The sequence below is a fragment of the Vigna radiata genome, chromosome 3 (genome assembly GCF_000741045.1).
Source record: "Vigna radiata var. radiata cultivar VC1973A chromosome 3, Vradiata_ver6, whole genome shotgun sequence".
Taxonomy (NCBI): Eukaryota; Viridiplantae; Streptophyta; class Magnoliopsida; order Fabales; family Fabaceae; genus Vigna; species Vigna radiata.
Genome location: NC_028353.1, coordinates 8833001 through 8853160, shown reverse-complemented (window position 1 = coordinate 8853160; position 20160 = coordinate 8833001). Strand labels below are relative to the sequence as shown.

At 32.1% G+C, this 20160-nt stretch overlaps 3 protein-coding genes across 3 annotated transcripts; 2 read left to right on the top strand and 1 right to left on the bottom strand.

Annotated features, from left to right (window-relative positions):
* The first annotated feature begins 351 nt into the window (after window positions 1-351).
* LOC106757979 (chloroplast stem-loop binding protein of 41 kDa b, chloroplastic) lies at window positions 352-4314 on the top strand. The gene is made up of 10 exons (XM_014640850.2): window positions 352-683; window positions 926-1060; window positions 1257-1343; window positions 1430-1520; window positions 1665-1719; window positions 2319-2379; window positions 2773-2994; window positions 3414-3530; window positions 3676-3765; window positions 4021-4314. The coding sequence occupies exons 1-10, from the start codon at window positions 582-584 to the stop codon at window positions 4195-4197; spliced, it is 1137 nt and encodes a 378-aa protein (XP_014496336.1). The 5' UTR covers window positions 352-581; the 3' UTR covers window positions 4198-4314.
* A 6920-nt stretch (window positions 4315-11234) lies between these two features.
* On the top strand, window positions 11235-13849 carry LOC106757271 (galactinol synthase 2). Its single transcript, XM_014639904.2, has 4 exons — window positions 11235-11688; window positions 12807-13127; window positions 13207-13341; window positions 13420-13849. Exons 1-4 carry the CDS (start codon window positions 11362-11364, stop codon window positions 13621-13623), a joined length of 987 nt encoding a protein of 328 aa, XP_014495390.1. The 5' UTR covers window positions 11235-11361; the 3' UTR covers window positions 13624-13849.
* Window positions 13850-15860: 2011 nt separating this feature from the next.
* On the bottom strand, window positions 15861-18711 carry LOC106757497 (WAT1-related protein At1g09380). The gene is made up of 7 exons (XM_014640169.2): window positions 18426-18711; window positions 17403-17465; window positions 17098-17214; window positions 16765-17014; window positions 16526-16684; window positions 16299-16450; window positions 15861-16211 (listed from the first exon to the last, which is right to left on the bottom strand). The coding sequence occupies exons 1-7, from the start codon at window positions 18599-18601 to the stop codon at window positions 16046-16048; spliced, it is 1083 nt and encodes a 360-aa protein (XP_014495655.1). The 5' UTR covers window positions 18602-18711; the 3' UTR covers window positions 15861-16045.
* Between the last annotated feature and the right edge of the window lie 1449 nt (window positions 18712-20160).

The window sequence follows — 20160 nt, the reverse complement described above, 5'->3', positions numbered from 1 at the left end:
AGCTTGTGTAAAAAGTAATTACAATATTAGCTAATTAAAAATCACTGTACATGTAATTCAAAAGTAACTACTGTAAAAGTCAGCATTTCATTATCTTACATGACTATTTATAATTTAACAATAATATAATAAAAAAATGCATGATTTACACTTGAAAAAAATGATTATTTTACGATGTCGTGTATTGGGCCGAACATGTATAGCCCAATTCTTATGGGTGAGGCCCATCTAAAAATATTCAGTCTTATTATTTTTTTCACTTTCTGGCACACGAAAGCTATAGATGTAATTCATGGTGTGTTGGTGTTCTGAGCTTGGAATCTGGATGAGGAATTTTTGTTGCATAGGAAGAACAGAGATATGTCTAGGTACATTGAAGTGACATAAGAAGAGGTTGTAATAAAAAAATGGATTAAGATTTGATATATATGGTATGAGAAAAAACGAATGAATGTGAAAGAGTAGGAGAATGAGGGGCTGTGGATGCAGATGGAGTAGGGTCGTTGTCTTATCATAAGCAAACCAAAAGCACTTCAAATTTCAGCCCCATATCATTACGCTACACACACACATAGCAAAGCATGGCAAGAATGGTGGCACTCCAACAGAACCAACTATCTTTCTCTCCCTTGGCCTCCTCTCTTTCTGACTTCAGTGGAACCAGACTTCATACTCAACTTCAGGTCTCCTTTAATTCTCTTTCTACACTCATTGCTGTGTCTGCATTTACCACCATTCTATTTTTGTATATTACTTTTACTAGGTAAACTCAGTTGCATGATTCCTGTTTTGTCCTGTTCACTTCAATTCAGTTAATGCTTTCCACGAACTTTTAGTTATCAACTTGAACAATCTATGCATCTAAGTGACAGATAAAACACATATACTCCTCCCTAACCCAAAGCATGCTTTGTTTTGGGTACAGTTGAAGAGAAAATTATGGCAGCCAAAAGGGTCTTTCTCTGTCTCTGCATCAAGCACCAAGAAAATCCTCATCATGGGAGGCACCAGGTTTATTGGAGTGTTTTTGTCTAGGCTCCTTGTCAAAGAAGGACACCAGGTATGACTTACCCACCATTTCGCGTTAACTCTTGTACGCCTGTTTTTGTATTAAGGAATGATTTTTCATTCCTCCGTGAATGCAGTTCTAAGGAATTATACCTTTGAAAAGCTTTTATACCTGTGTTTGGTAATGTCGTACGGTTCAAAGTTACATTCCTAGCAATATTTAACGATAGAACATGTGAATTTGGCAGGTGACTTTATTTACCAGAGGTAAAGCGCCTGTCACTCAACAATTGCCTGGTGAATCAGACGGTGATTATGCTGATTTTTCTTCCAAGGTATCTAATTGCAAATTAAATATTGAATTCACCTTCTTGTAAGGCATGATTAGCATTTACAATTTGTCGCATTTTTAATTTCCCAGATCTTGCATTTGAAAGGAGACAGGAAGGACTATGAATTTGTAAAATCCAGTCTGTCAGCAGAGGGGTATGATGTTGTTTATGACATAAATGGTATGCAAATTCCTACTTGTTCACACTTTCTGTGCATATTGTTTTCCTAAAATTTCATTATTTATTTTGCTCTTGAGGTTCAAGTCGTTAATTTTCTTAACTTTTCTCTCGTGAGACTTAAATAAAATTTTCGGCATGTTTCAGGACGAGAGGCAGATGAAGTTGAGCCCATACTGGATGCTCTGCCTAATCTGGAACAGTAAGCTGCCTAAGCTGTCTTTCATATAACATAAAAGCAGATTGTCATTGTTCAACTTATAAATGATTACCTTGTCAACTGAATTTTAAGAATAAATTTGATTGCAGTTCAAGAGAATCATCACAGTGTTCTTTCATTATATGACATTCAATACGGAAAATCATTTGTAACGGATAATTTATGGAGTTCTCCAACTCTTGACCCAACAAGATACTTCTTGAAATCTAGAAGAAGCTATATCAACTATTTGCTTCGATATGTAGAAATAGAAATTTACACCAATTAGATGGCTTAGACTTTAGATGTACAGATTGGGATCGATGTGAAATTGAATTGGCTTTTTTTCCAAAATCAAAGAGGAATAATAGTCAATGGTAGAAAGGGTAAGATTAGTCAGACGGTTGGTTTTTAACAAACCGATTAGATTCATTATTTCATTTAAAAATAATATAGTTTTGTAAGGTAAAATGTAAAAAAAGTCATAGCTTCACAAATAATTAAATCATAAAAATTTAAATTGCATACTAAGAAAATGTCTCTGGTAATAATTTGTACTATGCCTCTAATCTCCATTTTGCTTATAATTTTCCCCCTGTCAGGTTTATTTACTGTTCTTCGGCTGGTGTCTATCTCAAATCTGACCTATTACCTCATGCAGAGGTCAGTTACGTTTTAACATGTATATCTTCCTGTAATTTCAGAAATTTACAGTGACGTGCTTTTAATCATTCAATTTTTCCAAGTTATGCTGCAATTTTATTTATTTACTCACAAGACTACTGATATGGTGCTATGAGGAAGACTTTTCTTTCCCGTGGAGCTCTTTCGTTGCAATATCTTAATTAAAATTATATATATGAGCAGGGATTTTTGGCTGAGTGGTATGATTTAAGTCACTAAACATAATAGGAGTGTCATATTTAAAGTTTCAGTTAGTTCCACTGAAGCTTTATTAAAAATTTATTTTATGCACACGAAAGCTTTATTAAAAATTTCTCACTTTCCAGTATTATTAATTTCAGTTTTGTTTTAATTCCCTGCTTCCTGTGATAGACTGATGCAGTTGATCCTAAGAGTAGGCACAAGGGAAAGCTTGAGACAGAAAGTTTGCTACAATCAAAGGGTGTTAATTGGACATCAATAAGGCCAGTTTACATCTATGGACCCTTGAACTACAACCCTGTTGAAGAGTGGTTCTTCCATAGATTGAAAGCTGGTCGCCCAATTCCTATCCCTAGCTCAGGAATACAAATAACACAACTTGGTCATGTTAAGGTATAAATTCGTTATGTTACTGTTCTTAGCTGATCATATTCATTTTTCTATAAGAGTTTTACTATGCCTACTATGTTCCATGCTGCAATTTGGTTCAACATACATTATCTGCAGTGCCTTCTTTGGATGCCTTTGAAGATTATAATAAATGGTCTTATGTAAATAAAACAAACTTGTCAGTTATATCTCAGATAGCACGAGAAGTTCAACACACTATTACAGACAGTCTCTAATATTATCTTAAAACGTTCATTTAGACCTGACTGATGTGACTAATCTATGGCTAAAGTTTTATATTCCCTAAATAGCATCTGATTTAACTAATCTATAGCTAACTTTTTATACTCCTAATAGCATGAGAGTTTGCAAATTTATGACATTTTTGTGATTTTGGCTGAAATACGGTTCAATCGTGACAGGATTTGGCAACAGCTTTCGTTCAGGTTCTTGGTAATGACAAGGCCAGCAAGGAAGTATTTAACATCTCGGGAGAGAAATATGTTACATTTGATGGATTAGCAAGAGCGTGTGCTAAGGTAAGTTATTCATTCCTTGTCATTTAATCATATTTATTTAAGGTGACCAACAGAGAGCGGTGTAAAAATTATTTTATAATGTCAAGCATTCACATTTGAGACATATTTTACAAATATATTTTTTGTTTGTTTTGTCATTTCTCAGGCTGGTGGATTCCCAGAGCCAGAGATCGTTCACTACAACCCTAAAGATTTTGATTTTGGGAAAAAGAAGTCATTTCCATTCCGTGACCAGGTGAAACAACAACACAGATCAGATAGAATGAGAAAAAAAGTGTCTGTAACTTGTATAGTTTATTTAAAAAATGACATCATTATATAGTCTGATGATATTTAAAAGTTTTTCAACTCGTGATGTTTGAAAGCTGAAACATAGTTGGGACATCCCTTTGCCGACATAAAATTAACAAAAGAAAATGAATGCGTGCACTTTTTCCATTGGCGAAATTATGATGAATAACGTTGTTGTTTTATGTTCTTTATTATGCAGCATTTCTTTGCATCGATTGAGAAAGCAAAGAGAGTACTTGGGTGGGAACCTGAATTTGACCTTGTAGAAGGTCTTGCAGACTCCTATAACCTGGACTTTGGTAGAGGAACATTCCGGAAAGAGGCTGATTTCTCAACAGATGACATTATTCTTGGCAAGAGTCTTGTTAGTGTATAAACTTTTCTATCGATTTTCAGTATTTCATGTATATTTATAAAATATGTTCCGATTTGCTACAATATGAAGTTCTGAAATATTCACGAGCCTTTCAATATTAATTTTGTATTAATTTTATTATGCTGATGTAAAATGGATGAAATTCTATATCCGTCGTTATAATTTATAGGATTTTATGTGTGAAGTGTTAACGGAATTTATAAAAGTAAGAAATATTTAGTAAAAGTATTTCTGTGATCGATAAAACTCATCATTTTAATATTATCATGTGCTCTTTTAAATTTTAAAATATAAATAAGCATTTAAAAAAGATATAAATAAAACTAATATAAAGATTAAATTTTAAATAATTAAAATAAAATAGTGTAGTGTCATTTGCTAGTTTTATATAAAATACTTGTGACACTTTCAAATAAACAGTTCAAATACACACTCATAACTTATGATGCTCTAAAATGGATTCTTCTTACCATAACAAGCTTTCTCACCACAAATCTCTACATTTTTAAATAAGAGTGAAAATTAAAAGTAAATTTGAATATATTTAATGTATACAAGAAGTTACTAAAAAAATTAATTCTCAATCACACATTTATTAGGATGAACCAAATATTTTTTTAATGGATACTAATATGAACTGATTCATCTTATTTGCTCATTAATCTTCTAACATAAAAATCTTGAATTTTTTTACCATGATTGTGTGGATTGAATCTAAACTTTCATACATTTTTTTTTTCTTAAATTAACTGTATTGGGTTCTGGTGAATGTTTACGTACAGAAAGTAATTATCATAGTGAAAATTTATTGAAATGATTTTCAGTTTTTGTACATATATTTAATTTGCATCATTATACATAAGGGATTGTAACCAAAACAAAGTAATCACGATTTAAGGAGGACAAAGAAAATCTAGCTTTAATCTCCGAAAATCACTCCTATATCATAGAAAGATAAGTAGGGTCGGAAATCTCCCAGAAAAAGTAAAATAAAAGAAGAAAATCCCATAAACTTCTGGAAGACATTATTGACTGCTTTATTTATCGGAGAAGATAAATAAATTAATAAGGAAAAAGAATAGTCTAGTAATTAAAATTAAAAATCACAAAGACAACGGAATATTCTCTTGCTTTCTTACCGGTGAATTTGTTGAAGCCAATTATAGTTATTCCGTTAGTCCAACCTAATTAACCATACAATCTAAACTAACAAGGGGAAAACCCAAAAATTGTAGACTTTTCATTTTAACACAAAAACCAAACCATTCAGATATCCAATATTTTAATGGTCGGTTGGGGCGAAAAGTTCACAAACATTATCCTCAAAAGAAATGTAGAAAAAATTAATGTTTTATGTCATTTCATTACCCTAAAATCTTAGTTAAGTGTACAATGATGACCTAATTATGTTTGAGTTGGTCATGCTTTTAGACCAACTAACCAAACCAGAAAAAACGTCCATGCGCCCAACCATTGTTGATCCAACGAGGTACATAGTCACCACGTGGCGCTACCACGGCTCCCCTACCACATGTTGCCGACACATATTGCACCGTAGAGAAAGACACTCGGAGCTAGACACGCAATGGATATTATGGACCCCACCAAAAAATACATAATTATTATTATTTAATTAAAAGGGAAATAGTGTTGGTAAAATGAGTTGCCACGTGGAATCAACATTGACGTGGCAGCAGCAGGAGTTGGGCCCAGTGTAAATATGAACGCACCTCACCTAAGAGGTGTTGTTGTTTAAGAACAGTCGTTTGGTGGGGAGCCACGTGTATTGAGACTGTCTACGTGGCTCACTGTGAGGTGACTTTGATGGGAGAAAAATAGGTTAATTACATAGGGGTAGTAGGGCCCAGTCGGTCATGATATCATATTGTTTGGGCGGTGGAAGTTAACCAGAAAAACTATATAATATTCTATATTTGTCTTTCCACTTTACAAATTCTTAATAATAAAATGTTCAATTTTGTATACTCTTTAATCTATTGCTTGAAAAGTTAACATAAAATAAAAAAAATTTAGAGAAAAGAAATCACTACACTGAAAAACTTTGAACAAACATTACTTTGAGAAATATTGGTAAATTAGATTTTATGGAACAAAAGATAAAATATTATAATCAAGGAATTTTGGTTCGATTTTAGCCACTTCGAAAATTTTTCTTATGAAAATCAAACACTGATAACTTAAGAGAAAACCTGCCATATAAATAATCCTAAAAAGAGGGGAAAAGAAATATTACAATAGCAAAAAACGAAATGTAAAACCCCAAGCAACTTTTGTTTCGCTGCATAGTGACCAAATATGTTATTACCCATATATATATATATATATATATATACGTGTGTGTGTGTGTGTAAAGTTGAGAATTTTGTACATGATGTCGGTTCTTCCTTGCACAATTAAATCTTCATAATGTAAAAAACCAAAAAGTAAAGAAAAGATAAATGTTATAAAAGAATTAATAAAATACCTAATACCCTCATCAGCAATATTGTTCTCTTCTCGTAGTATTTGTTGAATAAACTGTTTATGCATGAAATATGATAAGGAGAAGAAAAAACTACAAACTGCTCCAATGTACAGATACTTATAAACATTAAGCCAAATTATGTCATTTGTAAATTATCAAAAGTTGAAGTATTCTATAATGTTTTAAGTTGCTTGCTTAGAAAGATAATCTAGACAAATAAAAGGAGGTGATGTGAAAAAAAATAACAAAAAAGTTATAACAATATGACTGATATAATATCATTCATTATATATGGTATCCTTGTTGAACACAAACTTAATCCTAACTTGTTTTAAAAATAGTGGAAAACTTTTATATCAATACCGTAAGAGTCAAGTAATCTTCGTACGTCAACAGTATACAAAGCTTTATAATTATCATTTATCATTTCTACTTAACATTAATGAAATAGTTAGACCAACCTTAACTTTTCGATTTCAGACCATTAGTAAACTTAATTTGTAACAAAAAAGAATTTGTTATGTTCCTATTAATAGACTGGGTCAAACAAATGAATGTCTGAACTGACTACGATGAATACATTTCATATAACCAGCTATGACAAGTATTACATATTACATAAGTTTTAACAAACAAAAAAATCAATATCACTTTGAGGCTAAGAAATTAGAGAAACTTGCTTAATCATAACTAGTAGTAGTTGTATTTATGATATCACTAATTTAGCAAAATTGTCGGTATATGTTTTACTATTAGAAAATTCAATATTAGTGATATATAATTTAAATATATTTTTAACTTCTGTCGAGTCTTATTATCAATTTATTAAAAATTAATATTTTCCTTTTCCTTTGAAATTGGAAGGAAAAATATTTCAGCTCTTGTTCGTGATGCCTTGTGACCAGTCTTCATTATATATAGAATCAAAATTCGAATATATATATATATATATTACCAAATTATTAATCACGTATATATCATATGTTTTTTTTTTCTTTTCCTTCCTAAACAGTTTTGTATAGGTTGTTAGATTGTTATGACACGTGTCTAGTTTGTTACACATTGATGATTTTCTTCATCCTTATATATATAGGCTTTGCCTTTCTTGTATTCATTATAATTGAATCAATGAAACATTTCTCCTAAGACGGTATCAGAGTCATGGTTAAAAGCCTATTCTAGCAAGTTCTAAGTGGACATTTCTATTTTCACCCGTTGTCGGACCGCTATTGGACCACCCAATTTCTACTATCATGCACAAGATGTCTATACTTCGGCATGAAGGGGGTGTCTTGGAAGTCCCACATCGACTAAAGATAAGGCCAATTTATAATATATATAAGTGAGGTGCAAACCTCACATTACAAACCGATTTTGTAGGATTGAGTTAGGCTTAAACCCATTAGAGGTGTCAAATCATCTCTTATGCCTTCTAGTTTTGCTAATTCTGATTGGGGTAGTTGTACTGAAACTCGAAAGTCTGTTATTGGATATTGTGTCTTTCTTGGTTCTTCTTTAATTTGTTGGAAAACTAAAGCCGTCAAAATGGGTCACAACCCGCGAGCTAACCCGGCTCACCACGAGTTCGGGCCGGGTTCGGTTTGAAAAAATTGGATTTTTTTTATGCGGGTTAGATTTCAACCCGGCTCATGCGGGTTGAACCTGTGGTGGACCGGGTTGGCCCGTCAACCCACCGACCTAATTTTATTTTTTTAATTTATTATTTTATTTATGAAACCCTATAAAATATAAAATACTCTCTTCACTCACTGTGTATACCAAAAAAGTAACTTCTGCTCTCACAAATCACTCTCACGGAACTTGCTCTCATTTCACTCTCACTTCTTCACTGAAATTCTTCAAAGAGCATGTCTTTTTGTATGTTTTTTGTGTTTGTTTTTGGATGACATTTAGATTATATTGTACTTTTTATTATTACTTTGAATTGTCTTCAGTTTAACATCATTTTTGGGAGTGAAATTTGTTTAAATTTGAATATAGAAAGTTTGTAATTTTTTTATTTGAAAAAAAAAACTCTAATTAAATGGGCAAGTGAGCCAAACCGTTTACCCACCAACCTGTGGTGGGTCGAGCCGGGTTCAGATTTTTCTAGCTCGCTAATAAATGAGTCGGATTGGGTTGGCTCACTAAGTGACCAACCTGTGGTGGGCCGGGCCGGGTTGAGCCGGGTTACCCGTTTTGACAGCTCTATGGAAAACTAAGAAGCAAACAATTGTATCTCGTTCTTCCTCTAAAGCTGGATATAGGGCTCTTGCAGCCTTGAGTTGTGAACTACAATGACTTCATTTCTTGCTTACTGATTTGCAAGTTCCTCCCACTGCTCCTATTTTAGTTTTTTGTGATAATTAGTCTGCTATATACCTGGCTCACAATCCAACTTTTCATGAACGGACAAAGCATATAGAGATTGACTGTCATGTCATCCGGGAGAAAATTCAAAGTGGTCTTCTTCATTTGTTGCCCATTTCTTCTTCTGCTCAATTAGCTGATATGTTCACTAAGGCTCTTCATCCCAAAGTTTTCACACAACGCATATCCAAGCTTGGACTATTTGATGTTCATAGTCCCGCTTGAGGGAGGGTATTACCAAATTATTAATCATGTTTATATTTTGTTGTGTTTTTTTGTCCTTTTCCTCCTTGAACAGTTTTGCACAAATTGTTAGGTTGTTATGACATGTGTCTAGTTTGTTACACATAGATAATTTTCTTTATCTTATATATTAAGGCTTTGTCTTTCTTGTATTCATTATGATTGAATCAATGAAACATTTCTTCTAAAATTATAAAACATCTTCTCATACTGAGACTGAGAAAGTCATGAAACAAAAAAGACTAAAAAATGCGATATTCGCCGCAAATAAATATAAGGAAATGATAGTCGAGAATGTTATTACAAACTTTAAAATTCTAGTTTTATTTTTTTAAAATATTTGTATCTATTTTTAATCCTTTAAAAATTTGTAGTGGTTATATTTAGTTCTAACATCTATTTTAGTAAGTAATAATGATAATTTGACTTTTTAGGTTAATATTAGAAATAAAAAAATAACATTATATTTTAATAAAAAATTAAAAAAATATTATAAATTTGTAAAAGTTGTTTCACTCAATTTTGTAGAAGATCTATTACTTTATAATATTTCTACAGTACGCATTTAATATAATTTTTTCCTTACAGAACTTTCAATATTTTTATTTATTGTCTTTCAATGGTCGAGATAGTTATTTTTAAAAATAATAGTAACTCAAATAAAGAATTATTAATAATCAGATTTATTATGTGATTGATATTTATTAGGTATAATCACAATTTATTTTATCATGAAACAATTACATAATCAGATTCATTATGTAATTAATATTTAATAAGTAATAACAATTTATTTGATTATAAAACAATTACGGAAATTTTACGTTTTTGTTTCTTAAAAAACATCTATTTCTTTTAATGATTTTTCAACTCGTTAGCATATCAATACAATAATCAAAATCAAAAGGTATTCATTTTAAGGTGACTAAAAATAGATTCAAGAAACTTTTATCCAAATTTAGTGACTCCAAATGAAAAAAAAAAAAAAAAAAATCATCACTACACTCCATCGGCAATTTATTGGTTTCTAATATCTTTTTAATAAAAAAAAATATTAATATATTTGTAAAGAAAAAATTATTAACTAAGTGAAAATAAATTTTAATGTTTTATAAATAATTATGTGTATTAATACAAAGACTAATAAAAACAATTAGTATTAAGTGTTGGTTTCAACTAGACTAGCCAACGCGAAAAGATGAAGAGACTGATTAATTATAAAAAGTATAATTCATAAACACTTTGATTTTGTTTACATTTATTATATATTTTTTTTTCTATTTCACTTTTCTTAGTTTCACATAATCTATAAACCATATTTTTATTTTCTCTAAATATATACTATATGTTAATACTCTTGATGAATGTTTTTTTAGTGAAATAAAATATGGAAAATGATATTTTAACACCATTTTTTTGACACTATTTTGATATTGCACACATGTCAAAATGTGATTGAACGATTTCAAATTAAAAAAAGAAAAACTTTGATTTTTCTCTTTCAAATATGTTATTGTCTCAATTTTTTTAATTTAAAATTGACTAACCACATTTTAACACATGTGCAGTATCAAAATGGTGTCAAAAAATAATGTTAAAATATCATTTTTCATCAAATATTCCCTAAATAACGTGTGCATGTGATGAGATCCCACGACAGGGACATTTATGTAGTGATATTAGGTAAAATGTATATTTGCCCGTTATTTGGAGATTTGATCACAGGGCTACAGAACAAACTCCAACTCCACCATTGAATAAATCGATATGTAGAAAAAGTTAAACTTAGACTGAAGTGATAATATAATTAAGTAAATGTTTGATTATTCAACCATAACCATTTGGCACCGTTGGATCAGAGGCCATCTATTTAACGGTTGGATCAGGCAATATCAGAAACAGCTTCCAGAGGCCAAAACCTCTATATAAGTCACTCTCCACCATCATTTCCCACACTGCAATTCAAAACAACCTCTTCAGTGATCTTTGCTTAGTAAACCAAACGAAGCTTGTTCCTAACTCTTGGAACCTTCTATTTTCTCTTTTCCTTTCCTCTCACAGAAATCATGACACCCAACATCACCACCGTCACTGTCAATGGCACCACTGAGCAAACCAAACCTGGTAGTAGCCGTGCCTTTGTGACTTTCCTTGCTGGAAATGGTGATTACATAAAAGGTGTTGTGGGTTTGGCCAAAGGGTTGAGAAAGGCCAAAAGCATGTACCCTTTGGTGGTGGCTGTGTTACCTGATGTTCCTCAGGAACATCGTGTGATTTTGAAATCTCAAGGTTGCACTGTCAGGGAGATCGAACCTGTCTATCCACCTGAGAATCAGACACAGTTCGCCATGGCTTATTATGTCATCAATTATTCCAAGCTACGTATCTGGGAGGTATATGTATTAACTTCTTTTGTTTTGATTTAACTGGTGCATATATATGTAGTTTTTTTTTTTTTATATTTTTAATTACTGATTGAAAATTATTATTTTCATTTCAAATAAATTTACCCTAAATCAGGTTTTTGATTTCATGAAGTGGGTTTTGTTTTTCTTTTTATTGTTGCATAAGTTACACGTAGTACATATTAGTCTCTCAATTTTCGGATGCTGTCACCTCTTGTATTCTGTTAATTATGTTGTCTGGTACAGGGAAACCATTCCATGATATATATTCCTCCATATCTTTTATATTAGATTATATTTTATTAGCTCTCTATTTTTTTACTACAATTTTTTTCCATCAAAAGAAAGTTTAGTACATGTTTGTAGCCCAAGATAATTTTTTTTCTTATCTAAAAGTCAAAGGTCCAAAAACTTCTTGGGGTTATATATTTGCTTCATTTTTTTTTCTTAGTTTTTTGTTTTCCGTATTAAAAAAAATGCTATTTTTGGATTTCGTTTGCATAAATTTTCCTCTGTTGTTCCTTTGTGTTTTTTGTATTTTTTAAAATTTTATTTTGGGTTTCATTAGTTTTGTTTTTTTTTTTTGAGAAAATCGTTATTTGAAATTCTTTTTTTAAATATGTTATTAAATAATTAAAGGTTTTTTAAAACTTAAATTTTAGAATTTACCAAATGCATTTCGGTAGTATTAAAATTGGAAGATAGGGTCTTGAAACACTTTTGAAACATAAAGTATTAAAAGGTTTAATATATATATTCGAGAAACTATCATTGTCGGAAACATAAACAGAAAAAAAAAATCAACACGTGCAAGCTTTTGTAACACGTTATCAATACCTTGTTGGTAACGATGACACGTGTTGGCAATAGGATGCTTCCATTCAACCTTTCTCTAACTAGTAATCTTATTTTCATTCAAGCTTCAATCAACAAATTATTCAAACTTGTAGAATTCAGCTTTTCCCATTTTATAGAAATGTGAAAATTTAGACACTCATAGAATTTAACTTACGGAACATATATACATAATAATGTTCTGAAAAGTAATTTTAATTTTTGTTTCAAATATGGAAGATTGATTCTTACGTGACTGAAAATATGTGCAGTTTGTGGAGTACAGCAAGATGATATACCTAGATGGTGACATCCAGGTGTTTAAAAACATTGACCACTTGTTTGATCTTCCTGATAACTATTTCTATGCGGTGATGGATTGTTTCTGCGAGAAGACTTGGAGTCACAGCCCTCAGTACAAGATTGGTTACTGCCAACAGTGCCCTGATAAAGTTCAGTGGCCCTCTCATTTGGGTCCTAAGCCTCCTCTATATTTCAACGCTGGCATGTTTGTCTATGAGCCTAATCTTGTCACTTACAGTGATCTTCTTCGAACTCTTAAAATCACCAAGCCCACTTCTTTTGCTGAGCAGGTATGTGTGCATATATATAGTATTGGACATGTTTAGATAAATGAACAATTTGAAAGTGTGATTGTGAAATTTTTCACAGGACTTTCTGAATATGTACTTCAAGGACAAGTACAAGCCTATACCAAACAAGTACAACCTTGTACTGGCCATGTTGTGGCGTCACCCCGAGAATGTTGAACTTGAGAAAGTTCAAGTGGTTCATTATTGTGCTGCTGTGAGTGTTGTTGTGTTTGTATTTATGTATTTAGATTGACTATATATTAGGTTGTAATGTTTGTTGATTACACCATAGGGGTCTAAGCCTTGGAGATTCACTGGGAAGGAGGAGAACATGGAGAGGGAAGATATCAAGATACTTGTGAAGAAGTGGTGGGAGATATATGAAGATGAGACACTAGACTACAATAACGACAACTCTGTCAATCTGCAACCTTTCTCTTCACCACTGTCGGAGCCTGATGTCATTCCACTCGTTTCGGCACCTTCTGCTGCATAATGTGCTTGCTTTGTGTGCTTATTACCATTTACATCTATAAATTAGAGTCTAATGACAAAGTATATGCATACTTATTTGCTTTTTAGTTTTGGGTTTTTTATGAAGGGAACAACGTCTTTGGCTTTTGGACACTGGAAGATGACCTTCACCTAATTTACAAGTTATACAAAACTTTTAATTATAAGGTTTTAGAGGGCCTTTTATTACCGGTCCTACTTTGTTTTCATTGATCATGAGCAAGTTTTTTTTTTTTCGTTTTTCATAAAATTAAAAATGAAGTCGTCAAATAAAGTTAAAAAATTCGGATGAGGAATGAGAAAGTTAAAACAAACGACCACGAGATAACGCTACATTACATTCTATTACAACTTAAAGCTCTGCTTCATCAGACTCTATTATAAACAAGAGTATTTTTTATTAATGTAGAAAATCAATTTTCTCTTGTTTAATTTTATTTGTCCCAATTAAAATTGTTATAATGTATAAACTAGGAATATTCATTTATATTTTAACTATGTCACACGTGATAATTTCTTTTGGATTTAATTTAGATCTAGAGCTGTAGAATTAATATGCTACTCTTACCACCAACATGCAAAGTAACTGAATGCGTGAAAGAAAGCACTTTTTCTTTCCCTTGTGGTTATCGGTTGATAGTGTTGTCAAATTGTTTGATTTTGGACTATTACTAGAAGTTGGCCTGATTTTGGGCTACTAGATGTTAGGCTAAAGCGTTTTTTATTATTTAAAGCCTTTTCCTCCCTTACATACAACAAATTGATAATAATTGATTTAAATATAATTCATCAAAATTTTATATACTTTGAAATTTATTATTATAATTAAAAATTAAATATTAAATAGTGATATAATAAATTCACGGCTACAAATTCTATTATAGCAGAAAAATATGCAGTGAGTGTGAAATAGCAACATTCTGAGCGTCATGGTATTCAAAGTTTACTATCTACAGTAGAATCGACTGAAGATGAACTGAAATTACTACTCTATCTTTGTCTTAATTTTTTTAATTTGAAATCATTCAAAAATGTATGCAGTGTCAAAAATTAGTATTGAAATGTCATTTTCCATTGATGTTATATACCTTCATCCATTTAAATGCTCTGGAACTTGCCTCCATTAAATTGTGCTCCTAAATCTGATCCTGCCCAGCCATGGCGATATATATATATATATATATATATATATATATATATATATATATATATATATATATATATATATATATATATATATATATATAATATTTTCAAATTGATGAAAGCAGACATCCCAAGGGTAATTCAGAAGCTGAAAAGGAGGAAAATGAGGAGTCTAAATTAAATATTTTTTTTATTTTATAATAAAAAAGAGGAGAAATATAACGCAAAACATAATTAACAGAATTAATACAAGAGGTGACAACATCCGAACCTCCAAGTTGAGCGACCAATATGTACTACGTGTAACACATGCAACAATAAAAAGAAAAACAAATCTCACTTCATAAAATCACAAACTTTATTTAGGGTATATTTATTTGAAGTGAAACCAATACAATTTTTCAATCAGTAATTAAATATATATATATAACAAAAAAGTTAATACTTGAACCTCTCGAATATTCTCTCGTCGTCTTAAAAAAATTTGGTGTCTAATTTTTAAAGTTAAACTCAACTTATTAAGCATCTATCTTTTTCCACCACGAAAGATACGCTCTTTTACAATAAAAACACTTAATAAATATAAATAAATTGTATTGCTTAATTTTGAATTTTTTGACTAAAATATTCAAAATATTGTATTTTGTAAAATTAAGAAAGAAAAATGACATTCTCTAATGTGTTTTTGTTTTGTAGTTTTATGAATTTTGGAGACTGGTCCTATTCAGAGGATTAAAACAAAAAGAAATAGATATTCTCTTTTACATCCTATCTTTACCTTCGGAAACTAGCTACAACCGAATGGCGTAGGTGGAATTTGCCAATAACATTCAATATACTACAGATACAATAATTAGCATACACCGTCTGTGCTGCTAAGTCATCGCATTGGCAAAGATACAAATTTAGCATAATTCAAGTCTTTTCATAATTACTTTCGCGTATATTATTAAAAGTAGATGTATTTAAATTCTACAGGTTTTATATTCTTATAAAGACTTGTAAGATTGAAAATTTAGATTCGAAAGAGATAACTAATCTAGGTAATTAAATATATAAATAAAAATAACAGTCTTAAAGAGCAAAAGGTTCTTAATTGGAAGGTTGAGAATGGTGAATGTGACGCAAGATTACTACAGAGACATTGGATTTGAAATGAACTAGGTGAACAATAATAAAATATAAAAGCAAATAACTGAAACTTCTGAGACTTAGCCAGTGCCATCTTTCTCAGTCTACCTCATCACTCTTTTCCATCTTCAAGTACTGACACGATTACCATTGGATGGCACATAGTATTGCATTTCGGTGTCATTCTTCGGATCCTTCACTGCTTCTTTCATACCGTCTTCCGTGCTCACCTCTTCACTCTTCCCCCAAAGAACACTATAGAGCCCCAAAACTATCAACAGAGACCCTATGGCACTAAACCAAATCAAAAAAAAAAAAATGTCAGCCAAAACCAGTGATTATTTTGCTTGGTGAAAAATAAAAATGCATGCCATTTCTTACGTTCCAACATATAATTTCTCCCGTAGCAAAGCCCAGCTTAAAATTGCTGTGAGGACAAGCTGCAAAGGCGTAAATACTGAGACATAAAGTGGACCTTTTCTCTCAATGGCCCACGACATGAGGGAATACGCCAACCCGGTCGCCAATACTCCCTGCAACCAACGTTAACATATACTTACTGTATATGAAACAAAGCATAGTGTATATGTATATGTATGTGCGTGTACCGCATAAATAGCAGCAGAAAGTCTCATGGCATCGCGGAGTGACCAAGCTGAGACACTGTGGTCGAAACATAATGCAATAATGATGCATTGAAAGCTTGCCAAGAAACACATTAAGCCTGTGCTTGTGTAAGGAGCTGGGAACTTCTTGCTTATGTCTGTCTGAAACACCAAAATGAATAAGAATAAGATATAAAACAGTGGTCAGTTATGTAAGTTGTACTAAGTTAGGATATGCTTACTTGAATTACGAACCACAGCGCCCAAACAAGAGTGCTAGCAATTAAGAGTAAAGGGCCTACAAACATGTTTCCTGAGCCAGAAGTGGTAGTTCCTTCCATTTTCTCTGCATATCTCCAGTGAATACTAGATTGCCCTAAACCGATGGTTTTTCCATGGTAGAATGACAAAAGCAACGCTCCACTCACACACAATACTGTCCCGAATACCTTTGCTAGGCCAGACCTCTGCTTGATTCCTAGATTCTCTTGTCTATCCATACAACAAAACAAAACAAAAATTAAAACATGGTCGCCGTATTACTATTGTGGGAATAAAAGGTATTTGGTACCAACCTGAAGATAACTGCCAGGATAAAAGTGAAAGCTGGCAGCAAATTCGACAGTGCACATGCAATTGTAGCGGTTGAAAATTTTAGCCCCACAAAGTACAGAATCTGATTTCCTGTAACTCTGCATTCAACCTCAGTGTGATTATTAAGATCATCTTACATTATCTATTTTATTTTCTTTTAATTCAAAAACTCTGGTTTTCTAAATAAAAAAGTATGCATAACTAGTGTCTCCACTTTTCATCTTGGTTCACCTCTGTTAATGTTATGTTTGGAAAAAAATCTAACACGGTAGATAAAATACATTACCCTGTCAAGGACGATAGTAATATCCGAAACATAAGCTGCTTATTCAACCTGGGAAGTGTCTTCCTGAAGAAAGAAGAGATGGAGAAAACTGAAGTTAACTTTTATTAAAACTTAATAAAGGAACGCAAATTTATGCATGCAAGATGCCTTTACTGATGGGGCCAAATTGGAATAGCAAATAAGGTTAACGACAGCCAGAAGGACCTGACAATTTCCACCGATCAAGATTTCTCGTAGAAGTACGAGACAAACATAAATGAATCATTTAGTATTCCCCAAAAACAAAAACTTAAGTGAATGCCATATTTAAGTCACGGGTTATACTGCTGCAACTCTATGGCAACATTTTCCTTTTAGAAACTACGTGAAACGTGTAGCAATACTTCTTTCAAGTTGCTGGCACGTAACATGCAGAGAGACTCAAAACGCGTCTTACATGCATGCCATTTAGCATCTTCGTTTTTTGGTATCCATAGTACTCTGCAAAAATGTGGAGGAGACACAGTAAAGCAGTTCTTGAATCAAGAGTTTCCCCATTAGTGACTATATGTTGTCTTGGTGATAATATTTTTCTTATACCTTCACCCTCTTCATGCATGTTCTTCCCATCAAGGCAAGAAGAATCATTCATGATTTTTTGTTTATTTTCCAGTTTCATTAACCGTTTGAAAACGTCTGAGATTGATTGAGTTCAACTGATAATCAGGAAGAACATCAATTTTATTGAGAAAACTGTTTTCATGATTATTATTTGTGTAATAAATGGAAAAGGCGTTACTTAATAAGAACAACAAGCACCTTTGATTACAAAGTATCCTCGACTCCATTAATAAACAACATACACACAGACACATGATCAATAGATAGATAAACAGCAGAATCAACCAAAAGATCAGGGATCGACGGTGACACTCTGTCAGAAAAGTTAGCACATCAAACCCTTTAATGCATGCATATATAGTGTATATATAAAATGAAACAAAAACCAGAGACTTGAGGGTATATGTATATTTAATAAGGTACCATTCGAGCCAATATGCAAAGGGAGCAATGGACACGGTGGCAAAGAGTTGTCGATAGGCAACAAGGACTAGAGGACTCATGCCAGATTCTATTGCGAGCTTCGAAGTGATATTCATCCCGGCATAGACTAGCTGCACAACAATCATTAAGATGAGGGGAACGAGACCGCTAGCCATGTTTCTCTCTTTCACTCTCTGCCTGTGAAGTTTGAAGAGAGTGTTTTTACATGAAAGAGTAATGTGTTTGTTTGTGAATGAAATGCATGAGAGATGTTACGTGTATATATAATAGAATAGAGTCGGGCAAGTTGCGTGAAGTAAGAGTCAAAGAAACGGTGATACTTTGCTAGGACTAATTACCATTTTTTGCATAAAAGAACGGTTTCCATCGATATTTCTTGCAGCAGTTTGGGCTTTTTAGCGGGGTTTGGTAGCTTTCAATGCATTCAGATTGGTGAAGTTACTTTCAATAACTCGTTGGCTCCACATTTTGGCATGTCAACAAAAACAATAAATAAAAGGGACCCATCACACTGTGCCAGCCTTTTTCCACGTTGGCAACAGATTGCATGCACTAGCTTCTTGCTTCTCTCTTCCTTGAATTAAGCAGCGTTTCAAAATATACATAAAATAGAGAGAGAGAGGGGGGAAGTTTCACTTTCAGGCACCATTTTCAAGGCCAATTAGTTACAATTTATTATCACATTTACTCTCTCATTGCCTTGGGAAATGTTATTGGAGTAAATTTCTGCTGCTTACAGTTAAGACTGTGCGAGTCTCTTTTATTCATGTAGCCAAATGCAGGGATGGCTTTAAAGTTGAACTAGGAAATTTTTCAAAATGTAAGGTTTTTCTAGATTTTACTCCACCCCTAAATCATCATTATCTTCTCCTTCACTTACCCTCACGAGAAGTTTCTTTCTTATTTTGAATAAACGTTTCTGATAAAGCTATCTTAATACAAATGTATATAGACATTGCTTTAACCATCCATATGTCAAACTCTTCTATATATATAGTTCAGTCATCATATACATTTTGTCGTCGTCTCCAATACGTGGCGAAAAGAGTGTTATCAAAGAGAATGTTAATTAAGTTGCCTTGGTTGGAAAGCTGATTAAGAAAAGAGTAGAAAGTTTTCTGACGGAAAATATTTACTCCTATTAATTTAAAGCCACGAAATGTATTCAATGATTACTAATTTAAAATTAAAAGCATTTAATAAATCTGTTAAGTTTAACTCTCAGTTTAATGTTGCTTATATATTCATAACAAATATGTGGCATATATTCATTTATTACGGCATTAATCCGGGTCTTAAATCACACGTAAGTATTTCAGCTTAAAACTCAAACAAGTGTCGGACTTTATTTCAGGAAAAGTAATGCAACCAAAGCTAAAGAATATTATTAGTGAGAAACAAAATTAACACATATAAGTAGAGTACAAGAAATAATAAAAAGCAAACTGTTACCGATATGACTTCTTTTGTGTGCGCACGTCAATCTCTTTCAAAATTACAGCTAATATCTTTTTTATTTATCATAGTAATTTTTGTTTTATCATAATCAATACAAAATTATGTTTTATTTCAAACCAAGACATAAATTAACAATTAATGAATTAACTCCTCCACAAATTAAACCTTCAACAACTACTTGTAGCATATACTTCAATATATGGGTAAATATTTTATTCACTACAATAGTTATTGACATAATTTGTTTTTAATACAA